This window comes from Sinocyclocheilus grahami, unplaced genomic scaffold (genome assembly GCF_001515645.1).
Source record: "Sinocyclocheilus grahami isolate Dianchi unplaced genomic scaffold, SAMN03320097.WGS_v1.1 scaffold179.1, whole genome shotgun sequence".
Lineage (NCBI taxonomy): Eukaryota > Metazoa > Chordata > Actinopteri > Cypriniformes > Cyprinidae > Sinocyclocheilus > Sinocyclocheilus grahami.
The window spans coordinates 718,225-736,488 of NW_015505358.1; the positions used below are offsets into that span (position 1 = coordinate 718,225).

General features: G+C 35.2%; 2 protein-coding genes across 3 annotated transcripts; both read left to right on the forward strand.

Moving 5' to 3' along the window:
• The first annotated feature begins 1,500 nt into the window (after positions 1-1,500).
• On the forward strand, positions 1,501-15,737 carry LOC107594075 (protein-tyrosine kinase 2-beta-like). 2 transcript variants are annotated; one of them, XM_016284023.1, is made up of 24 exons: positions 1,501-1,632; positions 2,319-2,406; positions 3,668-3,894; positions 4,078-4,256; positions 5,503-5,590; positions 5,791-5,870; positions 6,570-6,632; positions 6,713-6,767; positions 7,529-7,669; positions 8,816-8,890; positions 9,515-9,616; positions 9,744-9,858; positions 10,077-10,116; positions 10,992-11,023; positions 11,128-11,172; positions 11,260-11,357; positions 11,495-11,576; positions 11,654-11,754; positions 12,769-12,884; positions 13,947-14,047; positions 14,166-14,255; positions 14,599-14,803; positions 15,373-15,469; positions 15,572-15,737. In XM_016284023.1, exons 3-24 carry the CDS (start codon positions 3,715-3,717, stop codon positions 15,656-15,658), a joined length of 2,172 nt encoding a protein of 723 aa, XP_016139509.1. In that variant the 5' UTR covers positions 1,501-1,632; positions 2,319-2,406; positions 3,668-3,714; the 3' UTR covers positions 15,659-15,737. The 2 variants fall into 2 exon arrangements, with proteins under 2 accessions (XP_016139509.1, XP_016139510.1); XM_016284024.1 differs by having other exon boundaries at positions 10,995-11,023.
• Positions 15,738-15,800: 63 nt separating this feature from the next.
• LOC107594139 (protein-tyrosine kinase 2-beta-like) lies at positions 15,801-17,928 on the forward strand. The gene is made up of 5 exons (XM_016284085.1): positions 15,801-15,887; positions 16,198-16,402; positions 16,973-17,069; positions 17,172-17,228; positions 17,723-17,928. Exons 1-5 carry the CDS (start codon positions 15,827-15,829, stop codon positions 17,798-17,800), a joined length of 498 nt encoding a protein of 165 aa, XP_016139571.1. The 5' UTR covers positions 15,801-15,826; the 3' UTR covers positions 17,801-17,928.
• The last annotated feature ends 336 nt before the right edge of the window (positions 17,929-18,264 follow it).

The window sequence follows — 18,264 nt, forward strand, 5'->3', positions numbered from 1 at the left end:
CCTGACAATTATAGTAAAATGTCAAAAACCAGCTTTTGAGGACATTCATAAGGGGAAAAATCCTCACAAATATAGTCAAATGTCGAAAACCACCTTTTGAGGACATTAATTGAAAAATATCACAAATATAGTAAAATGTTGAAAACCAACTTTTGAGGACATTCATAAGGAAAACATATCCTGACAATTATAGTAAAAAGTCAAAAACCAGCTTTTGAGGACATTAATTGGGAAAAAATATCTTCACAATTATAGTAAAAAGTCGAAAACCACCTTTTGAGGACATTAATTGAAAAATATCACAAATATAGTAAAATGTTGAAAACCAACTTTTGAGGACATTCATAAGGAAAACATATCCTGACAATTATAGTAAAAAGTCAAAAACCAGCTTTTGAGGACATTAATTGGGAAAAAATATCTTCACAATTATAGTAAAAAGTCGAAAACCACCTTTTGAGGACATTAATTGAAAAATATCACAAATATAGTAAAATGTTGAAAACCAACTTTTGAGGACATTCATAAGGAAAACATATCCTGACAATTATAGTAAAATGTTGAAAACCAACTTTTGAGGACATTCATAAGGAAAACATCCTGACAATTATAGTAAAAAGTCGAAAACCAGCTTTTGAGGACATTAACTGAAAAAATATCACAAACATAGTAAAATGTTGAAAACCAACTTTTGAGGACATTCATAAGGAAAACATCCTGACAATTATAGTAAAAAGTCGAAAACCAGCTTTTGAGGACATTAACTGAAAAAATATCACAAACATAGTAAAATGTTGAAAACCAACTTTTGAGGACATTCATAAGGAAAACATCCTGACAATTATAGTAAAAAGTCGAAAACCAGCTTTTGAGGACATTAACTGAAAAAATATCACAAATATAGTAAAATGTTGAAAACCAACTTTTGAGGACATTCATAAGGAAAACATATCCTGACAATTATAGTAAAATGTTGAAAACCAACTTTTGAGGACATTCATAAGGAAAACATATCCTGACAATTATAGTAAAAAGTCGAAAACCACCTTTTGAGGACATTAATTGAAAAATATCACAAATATAGTAAAATGTTGAAAACCAACTTTTGAGGACATTCATAAGGAAAACATATCCTGACAATTATAGTAAAAAGTCGAAAACCAGCTTTTGAGGACATTAACTGAAAAAATATCACAAACATAGTAAAATGTTGAAAACCAACTTTTGAGGACATTCATAAGGAAAACATCCTGACAATTATAGTAAAAAGTCGAAAACCAGCTTTTGAGGACATTAATTGAGAAAAATATCCTCACAATTATAGTAAAATGTCGAAAAACTGCTTTTGAGGACATTAATTGAAAAATATCACAAATAGAGCTTGTAGTGTAATTTCTGTGATCTCTCTCTCTCTCTGTGTGTGTGTGTGTGTGTGTGTGTTTGCAGCAGCAGCTCTGATGAAGTGGTGTGAAGTTTGAGGAAGTCAGTGACACACTTGGGGTGTGTCCAAAACACTCACGTCAGGACTTCAGCTCACAATCTTTCAGTTTGGATTCGTGTGAATTAAACAATCACCGGACGAGAGACAGTGAGAGTGAGAGAAAGCGGCACTGAACATCAGCTCATGCTCAGGTCTGTGACACATTTACATTTTCTTGCAATTTCAATTACAGATTCTGACCATTTCAAACCATGAAGACAGTGTAGCATTAAAAAGGAAGTTCAGTAGATGCTGATGTGTTGCAAATATCATTAGATGTTTCCATTTTTCATTTGACTTTATTTTAATGGTTGTGTGGGGAGAAAGAGTCAAAAATATGAGGCATATCTGATCAGGTGATGAGCGTTTGTATGGATGTTGTGGGATGATCATTGTTATCATGATTCATGAATAATGAGCTGATGCCATAAAAACATGGTCACAATATTTTGCCATTTGACTACCGTTTTAGTAGTTTAATTGTAATGCAATGCTCAAGATTAAAACACAATGCATTTCCTTTAAAAAGAAACTTTCAACAACACTTTTCAACAATACAACAGTTTTTATCATGGCAAAGCGTGAATGTTTAACACTTTCACAATTTCCAACACTTGAAACCACATGACAGGAAACCAAAGTTGTGGTAGATGGTTTTGAGGAGTTTAAGAGACATAAAGTTAAGGTAGTTGATAGTGTAAAAATCAAACATTTTCTAGTAGAAGTCTCCTAGTGAAGCTTAACCAAGCTACATTTTACTTCCTATTTTCTTTGGGATACTGAAAAATGCCATTGCTTGTGCTTGACAACATTTCTGTGAATCTCATCAATATTTGAGCCTGTCAGGTTGTCTGTCCTGTGACTCAGAGATCATATGGTAACACAGGAGTAAACTGGTTCACACATCAGAGATGGAGCATGTCCAGGTAGGATGTTGCATTAGCCTCTCGTGTGTGGACATGTTGAAATCTAGTGTGTTTGGTCATGAACGTCATGTGCTTTTTCTACTGCTTTCTGTAATAGGAGAATTTATGTATGAAATGTAACAGAATGCTATTTTAGAATAGATAAAAGCACTGAATGTTTCGAATAAAACTACATTTAAGCTGTTCTCAAAACTATGGAAGCCCGTTTCTGCCACTGAATTAAAAATAAAAAAGGTCATTCTGATATAAACTCGCAATTCTGAGAAATACAGTCAGAATTGTGTGATATAAACTCGCAATTGCGAGACATAAAGTCCCAATTCTGAGGAATAAAGCCAGAATTCACAATTCTGACTTTAGAACTCGCAATTGTGAAATTATATCTCACATTTCTGTGAAAAAAAGTCAGACTTGTGAGAAAAAAAGTCGCAATAACCTTTTTTTAAATTTAGTGACGGAAACGGGCTTCCATACAAAACTCTAATCATTTTTTAATAATTATAAAAAATGTATTGGTCAGCAGGCTCTAATAATAATAATAATTCAATGCAGATGATTATGATTATTATCAATTTATTTACTTCATTACTTTTACTTGATTTAAGCTGTTTTTAAGACAAACTTACTGTCAGAGTAGTTCTAGGGTTTATATAATTCTAATAATTATTCATTTAACTGGTCATCACATACAGTAATAATAATAATAAAAATAGTAGTAATAATAATAATTTATTGTTTAATTTTTTCTTCACACATTTTTTTATTTGTTTTAACATCTTCAACAAAACTACATTTAAGCTGTTTTTAAGACAGTTAAGCTTAGTGTCAGGTTCTTGTATTTATATCATTTTAATTATAATTCTTTAATTCTAATTTTAATCCTAAGCATTAATAATAATAATACTAATACTAATTCATCCCACATTATTATTATTAATTTTATGTTAGAGTCTGATGAGCATTAAAAATGCTTTTAGCTTTACATCATAACATTTCTTTGTTTTAAAAATGTTTAAACTCCTATTTTTGAATATTTCCAGGTGTAAATGTCAAAAAGAAAAAAAAAATCCCAGATTCTGTTCTTTGACTTTGTTTAACACATATCAGGACATGAAGCTTAGAATAAAAGGATTCATCTCTTAAATTCACAATTTTTCATGTTCTCATAGTTAATGATTGAGTCACTCATTGATTTCCTTTGGCTGCGTCACGCTCCTGCCTGAACTTGAATGGATTATTTCTCCTCCGTCTCACCACACAGCTGATAGTCAGTTGAGGAGATCCATCTCATGACAGCCTTGTGTAGAGATGTCGGGTGAAACCAGTACGTTGTCATGGAAACTGCCTCCTCCCGGTTCACTGATGGTATCCACTGAGAATCAATGCAGGGGGCCGGTGAAAATCCTCAAAGTGTGCTTCATAAGCAACAGCGCCAACCTGGGCAAGAACTTCAAACTGGTCAAATGTGAAAGTTCCTGGAATATCAGGGTGAGAAGATTAACATGCATGTTGACATTCCTTTCATGATAATGATAAATAAAATGAAAATAATGCAAAAAAGCCCTAAACATATAGGCTTAAACATATCATTTCTTCTTTCTTTCTTTTTTGGGGTGAAATAAATCCACAAATGTTTAAATGTTTGATTTGAATGATGATTTCATTCTGCAGAGAATTACTCAGTCCATCCTGGACAGCGGGCGACTCGGTCCCAACATCAAGTTCTCTGAATGCTACGGTCTGCTGCTCAAACACCTCAAATCAGACGAGGTTCACTGGCTGCACCCAAACCTCACCGTAGCAGAAGTGGAGCAGAAATATGAACAGCAGCACGTCGAGGCGGAGTGGAGGTGTGTGTGTTTCTCATATGGAAAAATAAAATAAAATAAATATATATATATATATTGCTAATATTGATTTCAAATCATATTTGCAGAAATATATTTTCATTATGTTTATATTTCATTATGTTTTATATTTTTGGCCATTTCTGTTATATTTTCAATCTAAATATATTTACACTACCGTTCAAAAGTTTGGAATCTAAGCTTTTTGAAAGAAGTCTTTTCTGCTCACCAGGGCTCTGTTTATTGGATCAAAAAATACAGTACATTAAAATTGTGAAATATTGTTACAATTTAAAAGAACTGTTTTCTATTTGAATATATTTTAAAATGTAATTTATTCCTGTGATCAAAGCTGAATTTTCACCATCATTCAGCATCCAGTCTTCAGTGTCACATGATCCTTCAGAAATCATTCTAATATGCTGATTTGCTGCTCAAGAAACATTTATTATTATTATTATTATCAGTGTTAAAAACAGTTGTGCTGCTTAATATAGTTGAGGAAACTGGATTCTAAGTTAGTAATAGTGTATATCGTCCAAATATATTTAAAAAATACATTTTGTATTTACCCCAAATTAATTTGAACACTGGTAATGCATTTTCTTGCCACTTCAAATACATTTTGTAATATATTTTGGCATAAATAAAATATATTTAGATATAAATAAAATAATTTACAAAAAAAATTAAAATTCTGTTATCATTTACTTGCCCTCAAGTTTTTCCAAACCTGTATACAGTTTCTTTCTTTTGTTGAGCTCAAAAGATGAGACTAGTAAAACCCAGAAACTAGTTTGCCCAGAATAAATATTTTGTCGTATGTGTGTTTGTTTATGGGTTTTGCTAACCATAGTGAGGACGAGATTTCTCTGTAGAACCATCTCCAGGATGATCAGAAGAAATGGACAGCACCTGAGTTAAATATATGAGTGTCACAGCAAAGGGTCTGAATACTTAGGACCATGTGATATTTCAGTTTTTCTTTTTTAATAAATCTGCAAAAATGTCAACAATTCTGTGTTTTTCTGTCAATACGGGGTGCTGTGTGTACATTAATGAGGAAAAAAAATTAACTTAAATGATTTTAGCAAATGGCTGCAATATAACAAAGAGTGAAAAATTTAAGGGGGTCTGAATACTTTCCGTACCCACTGTATGTATGTTCATGTGTTTGGGTTCTTACAGTGCTGGAAATCAGTTTTTGTATATGTTCCTAATCCTGTTTTTGTTCTGCCGTCATGATCAGATATGACTTGAGGATCCGTTACATTCCTCCTGATTTCCTGGAGAAGTTAAAGGATGACAAAACTACAATGCTCTACTTCTACCAGCAGGTCGGTACCCGTCACATGGGGAGTGTTTCTTCACAGTTACCACTCCATATCCTGAATAGGCACACGGAATAGTGAAAGAAACATGAGTCACACCATTTGCACTGAGGCATTATGGATGTTTGATGTAGCGCTGAATTGTTGATGGTGGTTTGCACATCTAAAAAGGTGAATGAAGGTGTGTTATTGCTGCCGTTATGCAGGTTCGCAGTGACTACATGCAGCACAGTGCGAGGAGAGTTAGTGACGGGATGGCGCTGCAGTTGGGCTGTCTGGAGATCAGGTATGTTTATGCAGATGAACTGAGAAAATTCATAATGATAATAATAAATAATAATAACATTTATTTGTATAGCACCTTACAAGAAATGCAACTCAAAGTGCATTTGCTGAAAATGTATTCAGTCTCAGGCCATCCACTAAAGTAGCATTTTATCACTTGCCCATCAATGGATCCTCTGCAGTAAATGGGTGCCGTCAGAATGAGAGTCCAAACAGCTGATAAAAACATCACAATAATCAGTAATCAGTAGCTTTTGGCTTCGCAAGATGTTAATTGATGGACTGGAGTGGTGTGGATTACTTGTGGATTATTGTGATGTTTTTATCAGCTGTTTGGACTCTCATTCTGACGGCACCCATTCACTGCAAAGGATCCATTGGTGAGCAAGTGATGGAATGCTACATTTCTCCAAATCTGATGAAGAAACAAACTCATCCTAATCTTGGATGGCCTGAGGATGAGTAAATTTTCAGCAAATTTTTATTTTTGGGTGAACTGTTCCTTTAAAGGGGAAACCTACTTTATAATGATAATAAAAGATGATAAAATAGGTAGTACACATGAAATGCATAACAAAAGATGTAAATTTAAACCAAGTGATAATAAAAGACAACATAACATGTATGTACATAATACACAGAATGCTTCCAAAAAATATTTTCAAATTTTACACGCCTTTCATTTTTTCTATTCTAACAGGAGGTTTTATAAAGACATGAATGCCAGTGGCCTGGAGAAAAAATCTAACTTTGAGCTTCTGGAGTAAGTAGTTTGTATTATGCTTTAGATAGTTTTACCGAAGAATATGCACAATACATTGATGGCATTTCTGCTCCTTTCAGGAAAGATGTTGGTCTGGATTTGTTCTTTCCTCAAGAATTAATCGACAGTATGAAGGTGAAAACATTTTCTTGACTTTTATGAGAATAAGGCAGCAAAGGAATCCAATACACACTAAAAGCATTTGTGATTTATGATTAATAATGATGAAATCACAGGTGTAAATAGTACCTGAAAACCATACTTGAGTAAAAGTACAGATACCTTACAGTGAAAATGACTCCATTACAAGTCACTGATTACAAAACGACTTGAGTAGAAGTCTTAGAATATCTGATTTTAACAGTACTTAAGTATTTTACTCGCACTGAATGTAGGCTCAAAGATGCATTAGTCCTCAACATCTAAGATAAATGCCAGTGAAAAACAAGAAACAGTTGATTTGTGAGGAGAGCAATCACGTTTGTTTTCTAAAATCAAAATAAAACTGAACACCTCAAAATTCCAAGAAATCAATGTCAACACAACCATCTCTTAAACGTCTACAGACACTCAAGTCTCAGTGAAGCACAAGTGCTCAAAAAGGGCATAACTAAAACAATGTCTTTCAAAAAGGTCTCTTCAGTATAAATAAAAGTCAAAGCCTTCTTGCACTAAATGTGCTGGTTTCAGCCTCATCGCTGGCTGCAGTAATGTCCTCATCTCGTATATAAAACACCTGCCATTCACAACTACCTGCTAATGCACTCGCATTCACATAAAGAAAACGACAAAGTAGCCAAAAAGATACTCAAGTACAGTAACTAATTTCATTTACTCAAATACTTTACACCACTGGATGAAATATTGTTCATATATGTCTGTCTGGTGTGAAACAGCCGAAGCAGCTGAGGAAATTGATCCAGCAAACGTTCGAGCAGTTTGCGTCGCTGAAGGAGGAGCAGTGCATCATCAAGTTCTTTGAGACATTATCTGTCTTTTCCAGTTTTGATGAAGAGGTTTTTCCTTGTGAGCTGGTGGTAAGATGCCCATAATGGTATTTTTTAATTTGTTATGTTAAAAGGAATAGTTCACCCAGAAATGAAAATTTGCTGAAAAATTGTTTGTTTCTTCATCAGAAGAGATTTGGTGAAATGTAGCATTGCATCACTTGCTCACCAGTGGATCCTCTGCAGTGAATGGGTGCCGTCAGAATGAGAGTACAAACAGCTGATAAAAACATCACAATAATCCACAAGTAATCCACACCACTCCAGTCCATCAGTTAACATCTGGAGAAGTGAAAAGCTGCATGTTTGTAAAAAAACAAATCCATAAAATTGCTTTCTCCAGTGAAGAAGTCGTCTCACCTGAATCAGGAGAGAAATATGCACATTTCAAGCACCATTTACAAGTCAAAACAGTTTGAATATAAAATATGTACTTGGGTTTTGATGTGAGAGGAAAAACAGGGGATGGACTTTTTCACTGTAGGAAGCGTTATTATGGATTATGGACTTGTATTTTGACTGGAAGAGATGATTTAAGTTAAAATGCATTAATGAAGTATTTGTTTCCTACAAACATGCAGCTTTTTGCTTGATGGACTGGAGTGGTGTGGATTACTTGTGGATTATTGTGATGTTTTTATCAGCTGTTTGGACTCTCATTCTGACGGCACCCATTCATACATTTTCAATTATGGGTGAACTATTCCTTCAGTGATGGTCGATGTGTGTCATTTACTCTCTGAAGTAGTGTGATAACTAGTTGTGGGTGGATGGATAAATTCAGTGGCCCCAAAATGTCTTTAGACACTGTGGGCATGTATACAAATGTGTGAAAGTAATTGCATTAGATAACAGTTTTGAAGCAATTAAATCCTGCAAAAACTTCACTTTTGCAGTGACTATGAAGTCAGTTCAGTACTTTTCATCTTCATTTTCAGTACTATGTCTGTTTATTTTCCATTATTTAAAACCATTATTTACAAAGTGTTTTACTTGAAATTCGTGCATGTGTTATCTTTCTGCAGCACAGATAGCATGTTGCTTTGCTATTTTGTTATCTAGTGCATGACATTGATATGAATGTGGTTTAAGTGTATACTTCAGATGTTCATCAAGCAACAGTTGTTGTGTAAAATCTACAATTGTTGCTTAATGTAACTGTCTGTTCTTCTGTAGCAAGGATGGAGCATATCTGTGGATCTGGTCATCGGGCCCAAAGGTATTCGGCAACGTACAGACAAAAGCTCTGTGGTAAGAAGAACATCCCCTCACGTATCCCACCATTTGACCTGTTCTCTGAAAACCCAGCACTCACATGAAAGCGACAGTAACCACTTCTATTTGTCAGTTAACCACAATGGAAATTTTTTTTTGCATGTGTTTTCTTTCTGCAGCATAGATAGCATGTTGCTTTGCTATTTTGTTATCTAGTGCATGACATTGATATGAATGTGGTTTAAGTGTATACTTCAGATGTTCATCAAGCAACAGTTGTTGTGTAAAATCTACAATTGTTGCTTAATGTAACTGTCTGTTCTTCTGTAGCAAGGATGGAGCATATCTGTGGATCTGGTCATCGGGCCCAAAGGTATTCGGCAACGTACAGACAAAAGCTCTGTGGTAAGAAGAACATCCCCTCACGTATCCCACCATTTGACCTGTTCTCTGAAAACCCAGCACTCACATGAAAGCGACAGTAACCACTTCTATTTGTCAGTTAACCACAATGGAATTTTTTTTTTGATCTACCATCAGTTGATCAGTTGAGTTTATATATATATATATATATATATATATATATATATATATATATATATATATATATATATATATATATATAAATATGTGTATGTTTCTTTGATATGTCCTCATTAGCCGGTCTGTCTAGCCACATTTGTGCAAATTCGAAGTATTAAGTGCATGCCTCAGAATGACGGAAAGACGCTGCTACATATAGATATAGAAGGAGCTAAACAGGTAAATGCATCTGCACGTGTATTCTTGAAATGAATACTTGACTACTGTTTAACATCAGTTTACCTTTTCTTATGAAGAGTTTAATTATGCATATTAAAAGATTTGATTTCTCTCTTGTCATTTTCAGCCTTTGTCCATCAGCACAGCCTCTCTGGCCATCGCAGAGAACATGATGGATTTAATTGATGGCTACTGTCGTTTGGAGCATGGAAATGAGGCGACTTTAATAGTACGGCCCAAAGGTCTGTGGGTTTTATTATTTTGTATTACCAGGTCATGAAACCAACATCTTCATGCATCTTTAATTAGTATTCACTAATGAAACCAATTCAAGCAGTTCCTCTGCCTAACCTGTTTCTGACTTGCCTAATAAGTGCATGACCCTTAACAGTGTAGAGACACATAGTGTGCACTGTGTTCACCATCATATGAATAACAAACTACCGCTTATGTTTATCAGACAGAGAAGCTAGAATCTCTCTACCTCCTTTACCTAACAGGTGAGCAGGTGTTTTGCTTTTTCTGTACTCTGTTCTTTTATACACAGTATGTATTCATGTATATATACATTTATTCTTTTGTATATATTAAAACTTATACACTACCAGTCAGAAGTTTTGGAATGATTCAAATGTTTTAATGTTTTTTATAAAGAAGTCTTTATGCTCACCAAATTAGCATTTATTTGATCCAAATATAGTAGATAATTATAGATAATTGTTTTCTAATTTAATATATGTTAAAATGTAATTTATTCCTGTGATTAGGGCTGCACGATTATGACAAAAATCATAATTGTCGATTATTCCCTTGAAATTGTAATTGCGATTATTAATTACGATGATCACAATTTACATTGAATGATGTTTATACCATTGTTTGGTGCAAATGTATGCCACATTTTTATATGAAAATAAACAAGCTGAAAACACTCTAACTGAAAAACCTTTAGTGCTTTGGTTTCTTCTTTAAATTATAAAAAAAGTTAACATATGAATGGTATTATAATGTTATACTAAAACTAAAACATTTTTTAAAACTAAATCTTAAGGGAAAAACCCTTAAGATAACATGTAGAAAGAAAAAAACATATCGTAAGCATGCAGAATAACATAAGTGGACTTTGAACGATTAATTGCCGCTTTGAACGATTACGTAATTGTGGCATCCATAATTGTAATCGCGATTAGAAATTCGATTAATTGTGCAGACCTGTGATGCAACACTGAATTTTCAGCAGATATAATGTATAGAATTAATAAATATATTATATGAGTATAACTTATTACATTTATTTATATATACTTATTTGATTTATATTTGATTATTGAAATGGTTCTGTCTTACTGAACCTTTCTAATCTCATATTGCAAAGCAGCATGGAAAACACCAGATCTGACAGGGAAAGTACGTAAAGCAAAATATATATTGCATATATTTAATATAACCATTTTATAAAAGATAGATTATTCGATATATAATGTTTTTTTCATTATATGAATTTTTCACAGGTTCAGATATTTATGCAGAGATACCAGAAGATGCACCAGTTCCAAGTAAGAACCAAATAATGTTTTAAGGGATAGATTAGTTGTCATTTCTTTCTTTATTTGACATTTTTACCTCAATCCCTTGTTTTCCAGCGTGTAAATTCAGCATCTCACGAAACGACATTGTCCTCGGCCGGATTCTGGGTGAAGGTTTCTTTGGTGAGGTGCATGATGGGATCTATAAAAGCAAGGTTAGTGCATCAGTCACACACCTACAGGCCCAAATATTCAGCGATACGGATCACAAGGATTTAGTAGAAATCACTGGAAACATATTCAAGTTCTGCTTTCAGGACAGAAACCTCATGAATCTTGTGTCTTTATCCAGAAGGGAGAGCAGGTGAATGTGGCTGTAAAGACATGCAAGGACTGCTCAGCTGATGTGAAGGAGAAGTTCATGAGTGAAGCTTGTAAGATGATTCATCTTCCACCTGTAGAATCGGATAGATGCTCGAATAGAATGATAAAAGTCATTGTTTTCATGCAGTGATCATGAAGAAACTGGACCATCTGCACATCGTGAGACTCATTGGAATTATTGAAGAGGATCCCGTGTGGATTGTCATGGAGCTGTACCAGTACGGAGAGGTGAGATTCTTTCATTTCAATGATTTCAAGATTGTCAGTGCCTTGTTCATATTCAAGTGTGGTAGCAAAGAAAATCAGACAAAACTACTGAAGAATTAAGAATTAGATTTTTTTTTCTATTAAACAAAGTCAATCCAAGATGTAGATGAGTTTGTTTCTTCATCAGATTTAGAGAATTGTAGCATTAACATCACTTGCTCACCAATGGATGCTCTGCAGTGAATGGGTGCCGTCAGAATGAGAGTCCAAACAGCTGATAAAAACATCACAATAATCCACAAGTAATCCACACCACTCCAGTCCATCAGTTAACATCTTGTGAAGCAAAAAGCTGCATGTTAATGCATTTTAACTTTAAACCTTCACTTCTGACCAAATTAGAGTAATCCATAATAACGCTGCTTCCAGTGAAAAAGTCCGTCTCCTATTGTCCTCTCACATCAAAATCCACCAACATATTTGTTTTGAACTGTTTTTGCACGTAAACAGTGTAAACTGTGTTTGATCTGTGAATATTTCTCTACTGATTCAGATGAGAAAACTTTATCTCTGGAGAAAGCAGTATTATGGATAGACGACTCGTATTTTAGACAGTACCAACGGTTTGAAGTTAAAAATAAATAATGATTTAATATTTGTTTCTTACAAACACGCAGCTTTTTGCTTCACAAGATGTTAACTGATGGACTGGAGTGGTGTGGATTATGAAATGTTTTTATCAGCTGCTTAGACTCTCATTCTGACGGCACCCATTCACTGCAGAGGATCCATTGGTGAGCATTGGAATGCTACACTTCTCCAAATCTGTTCCTATGAGGAACCAAACTCATCTACATCTTAAATGACCTCAGGGTGAGTACTTTTTTAGCTGATTTAGTTTTTTTGGCGAACTATTCCTTTAACGATCACTCTTGCCTATGTCACAATATGGGGTAAATCTGACTCATATTAGTGCATTATGCAATATTGTTAATCAGACTTTATTATCATCCTGGTTTCTCTGTGTTTCTTCAGCTAGGAATTTACCTGATGGAGAACAAGCACAAATTAAGCAATGTCACGCTGATCCTGTACTGTCTTCAGATCAGTAAAGCTCTTGCTTACCTAGAGGGTGTTAACATGGTACACAGGTACATCAATACACCTTCTGACCAGATTCAGTGTCTTAGTTGCTTAAAAAGTTCATGCAGTTATTGTGAATAATCATTACCTATTTGGTTTGAAATTTTGGGCATTTGGTCTCGGTTGGTTATGGCTTTAAAGTATGAAGAAACAGTAAGGCTGCTTATAATCATCTCTTCCTCTTGACTTTTCACTTTACTAACTTTGTCTCAGTTTTCAGTAACTCTTATGGGTAAAAGTTTAGCTGATGTCAGTTTGACAGGTAAAAAAAATCAAAATCAAGGCCATTGGTAGAACTCCTTCTGCTAACTGCAGTGCACTTTATATGGGACATCCGCACAACCGCTCACTTTGCTTTGTACGTCGAGTGTTTCTTCAGCTATGGGCAGTCTTGTTCCTGTAGAGAAATTTATATTTTAAATAATAGTCTAAAATATAGAGCCTTTTACTCAAGTTTTACTTGTTCACTAACAATGTGTAATAATGGCTGTACATAATGACAGAAGAATTCTGTTGTCTGTCATGTGCATCACAAATTATATGTTGTTTAATAGCATTTTAAATATTTTTGGATTAAAGCGACTGATGCCTTTGTTTTGCAAATTTCATAGCTAAACTTTTAGGAACACCGAATGCATATCATTCTTGGCTACATGTCACATCACTTTCACTTTTTAATGAGTGATATTTACCTTTATAATTTTTTGAGACATCTCTTACACTCAACAAGACTGCATTTATATGATAAAATACAGTAAAAACTATACGATTGTGAAATATTATTAAATTTCTATGTGTCTTTGCTGAATAAAATGATTAATATAGTTAAACAAATAATCTTATTGACCCCAAAATATGCACACGCCATACTGTATATTAAATTTAGGACACACAAATTATGCCTTGCCCTCCCACAGCTCGCACATGCATTAAAAATTAAACCGCATTTGCTTGTTGGTGTCTTCACATCTCTTTGTTGATAATCATCTGTATCTCATACGTGTGGTTGAACAGAACCTATTTTAGTGGTGCACATGATCAAGTTATTCAGTTCAATGTTTTTCCATCAGGGACATTGCTGTGAGAAACGTGCTGGTCGCCAAACCAGACTGTGTGAAGCTGGGAGACTTCGGCTTGTCCCGATACATAGAAGAGGAGGAGTATTACAAAGGCAAGACTAAGGCTGACTAGTCTGTTTAAACTTATCATGCAGTTTGAGTCTAATATTTCACTCGTATTTCTTATGCCTAATGCTGTCAAATGACACTGTTTGTTTTTTTTCTCTGAAGCCTCCGTGAGTCGATTACCTATCAAATGGATGGCGCCGGAGTCCATCAACTTCAGACGCTTTACCTCGGCGAGTGATGTCTGGATGTTTGGTTAGTGACTTTGAAGCATGACGTGAGATTAATGCATTTAAACATGCATGATGTGTTATGTCACTTCTTCAAAACGTAATGCTGTCTTTTCAAAGCTGAATCACTGTTTTGACCACATTAGGCAACAGATCAATTCAATCGTGAGGATTTTTCAAGCCGTCATCATGATGGGAATTCCTATCTCCTGTTGTCAGTCTTGTTGATTCAGTGCCGATTCCTGTGAAGAACCATATCTTTTCACAATGCCATGCATCTTGAAATTTTGCAATGAACGTCTGAAGCAGTTCAGAAGACGCATTTCTGGTTTCTGATTCTTGGCGGTTTCCTGTGCTTCTCCTTTCAGCTGTGTGCATGTGGGAGATCATGAGTAGAGGTCTGCAGCCGTTCTTCTGGCTGGAGAACAAGGATGTGATAAACCAGCTGGAGCAGGGCATCCGTCTGCCCAAACCTGAGCAGTGCCCGCCGACCCTCTACTCCCTCATGACCCGCTGCTGGGCCTACAGCCCCCGCGAGAGACCCAGCTTCACTGAGCTCGTGTGCAAGCTGAGGTACGTCACCACTGCTCTAGTCAGATTGTCAGTTTGAGCCCTTAAAGGAGTCATATGCATGCATTTCAGAGCTCAAAACAGAGTGCTAACGCCAACCCAAAATAGAGCATTTATTAAAACTAAGCTGTTAAAACGGCTTATTCTGTATTTACACAAATTACAAATGTATTTTATTAGTAATAATAAAATAAATTGTATAAAAATTTAATTAAAAAATTCTGAACAATTAAATGTAAAAATGAAAAAAAATAATTCAATGATAATAAAATCATTATCATTTGTTAGTGTTAGTGGACATTGTGGGGAAAATGTATATTTAAAATAAATTAAAATATAAATAATAAAAATAAGAGTTATTTTAAAAAATAAAATAAAAATGTCAAATTAATATAAATAAATATTTAAAATGTCAACAATAATCAAAAATACAAAACTTCTATACATAAAAATCTAATAAATATAAAAAATAAAAAGGTAGATGATAATAAACATACAAAAACATAAAAATAATATTAACAATAAAATCTATACAAACTGTAACATTAACTGTTTCTATTTGCTCCCCAAAGTGATGTTCATAATATGGAGAAGGAAGTGGAGGTGGAGGAGCTGAGAGGCAGAACTCGCTCCATAAATATAAACCCATTTACTGATGCTCCACCGAAGGTATCTATCTTTTCACCCTCTTTTTTTATACTGCTATTCTCGTACTATTGATCATTGAACATGCTCTTTTTCTGTTCATCTTCATTCTTCTTTTGTGAAAAGCCGTCAAGAATGAAACCATCAGGTTTCAGCACTCTCAAACCACATCTACATCTCCAGGTGATTTTTTTCCTCCTATTAAGTCTGTAGTTGCTTTAATTGCATAAAATGCAGCCTCTTTGTAGTGATAAGTAGATGAACTAATATGAACTTTTCTCCCATCAAATTCTCCCAAGATTTCTTATGCCTAATGCTGTCAAATGACACTGTTTGTTTTTTTTCTCTGAAGCCTCCGTGAGTCGATTACCTATCAAATGGATGGCGCCGGAGTCCATCAACTTCAGACGCTTTACCTCGGCGAGTGATGTCTGGATGTTTGGTTAGTGACTTTGAAGCATGACGTGAGATTAATGCATTTAAACATGCATGATGTGTTATGTCACTTCTTCAAAACGTAATGCTGTCTTTTCAAAGCTGAATCACTGTTTTGACCACATTAGGCAACAGATCAATTCAATCGTGAGGATTTTTCAAGCCGTCATCATGATGGGAATTCCTATCTCCTGTGAAGAACCATATCTTTTCACAATGCCATGCGTCTTGAAATTTTGCAATGAACGTCTGAAGCAGTTCAGAAGACGCATTTCTGGTTTCTGATTCTTGGCGGTTTCCTGTGCTTCTCCTTTCAGCTGTGTGCATGTGGGAGATCATGAGTAGAGGTCTGCAGCCGTTCTTCTGGCTGGAGAACAAGGATGTGATAAACCAGCTGGAGCAGGGCATCCGTCTGCCCAAACCTGAGCAGTGCCCGCCGACCCTCTACTCCCTCATGACCCGCTGCTGGGCCTACAGCCCCCGCGAGAGACCCAGCTTCACTGAGCTCGTGTGCAAGCTGAGGTACGTCACCACTGCTCTAGTCAGATTGTCAGTTTGAGCCCTTAAAGGAGTCATATGCATGCATTTCAGAGCTCAAAACAGAGTGCTAACGCCAACCCAAAATAGAGCATTTATTAAAACTAAGCTGTTAAAACGGCTTATTCTGTATTTACACAAATTACAAATGTATTTTATTAGTAATAATAAAATAAATTGTATAAAAATTTAATTAAAAAATTCTGAACAATTAAATGTAAAAATGAAAAAAAAAAAAATCAATGATAATAAAATCATTATCATTTGTTAGTGTTAGTGGACATTGTGGGGAAAATGTATATTTAAAATAAATTAAAATATAAATAATAAAAATAAGAGTTATTTTAAAAAATAAAATAAAAATGTCAAATTAATATAAATAAATATTTAAAATGTCAACAATAATCAAAAATACAAAACTTCTATACATAAAAATCTAATAAATATAAAAAATAAAAAGGTAGATGATAATAAACATACAAAAACATAAAAATAATATTAACAATAAAATCTATACAAACTGTAACATTAACTGTTTCTATTTGCTCCCCAAAGTGATGTTCATAATATGGAGAAGGAAGTGGAGGTGGAGGAGCTGAGAGGCAGAACTCGCTCCATAAATATAAACCCATTTACTGATGCTCCACCGAAGGTATCTATCTTTTCACCCTCTTTTTTTATACTGCTATTCTCGTACTATTGATCATTGAACATGCTCTTTTTCTGTTCATCTTCATTCTTCTTTTGTGAAAAGCCGTCAAGAATGAAACCATCAGGTTTCAGCACTCTCAAACCACATCTACATCTCCAGGTGATTTTTTTCCTCCTATTAAGTCTGTAGTTGCTTTAATTGCATAAAATGCAGCCTCTTTGTAGTGATAAGTAGATGAACTAATATGAACTTTTCTCCCATCAAATTCTCCCAAGATTATACAATCTGAGCTGCTGTCCACTTTCATCTCATAGCCTTATTTATGTCTATTTCTATTTCTGAGACAAAGTTGATGGTTAAATGAAACTTCAATTATGTCTCCTGTGCAATGAAAGCGAAAGCAATATATTTTACTCAGAGGGTGATGCATTTAAAATTGGTAGACCATCACTATAAACTATAAAGCAGCTTCATGTTGGTCACGTTTATCTAGGTCAAGTCACACCATTTCCAGCAACTGTGGTTTCGGCCTGCTTTTCTGCATTTGCGCTCAAAACCGGCATGTTGTGCATGTCATTGTGTGAATACGTTTTAGTGTGTGGTTCAGTTGTGCTTCTCTGTGTGTGTTCTTGCTTGTACGCCCAACTTTCCAGCTGCCCGAGTCTCTGCGTTTTAGTTCACCATTCCTCGTCAGCCCGCCAGATTGGCGCTCTGTGCTCATGTTCGGCTAGGCGCTGACCCTACCGCCATCCCCTCGCCGTGGCAGTATGGGGGTAAGAGCGCCACCTGCCTTCAGTACTGCAAACAAGCATGCTCCTGTGTGTTTAAAGGAGTAGTTCACCCAAAAATTTTAATTTGCTGACAGGTTACTCACCAGTCAAAGCATCCAAGATGTAGATGAGTTCGTTTCTTTAAGTGAACAGATTTGGAGGAATGTAAAGTGACGTGACATGTGGCCAAGTATGGTGACCCATACTCGGAATTAGTGCTCTACATTTACCCATCCAAAGTGCACACACACAGCAGTGAACACACACACACCGTGAACACACACCCGGAGCAGTGGGCAGCCATTTATGCTGCGGCGCCCGGGGAGCAGTTGGGGGTTCGGTGCCTTGCTCAAGGGCACCTCAGTCGTGGTATTGAAGGTGGCGCTGTACATTCACTCCCCCCACCTACAATCCCTTCTGGTACA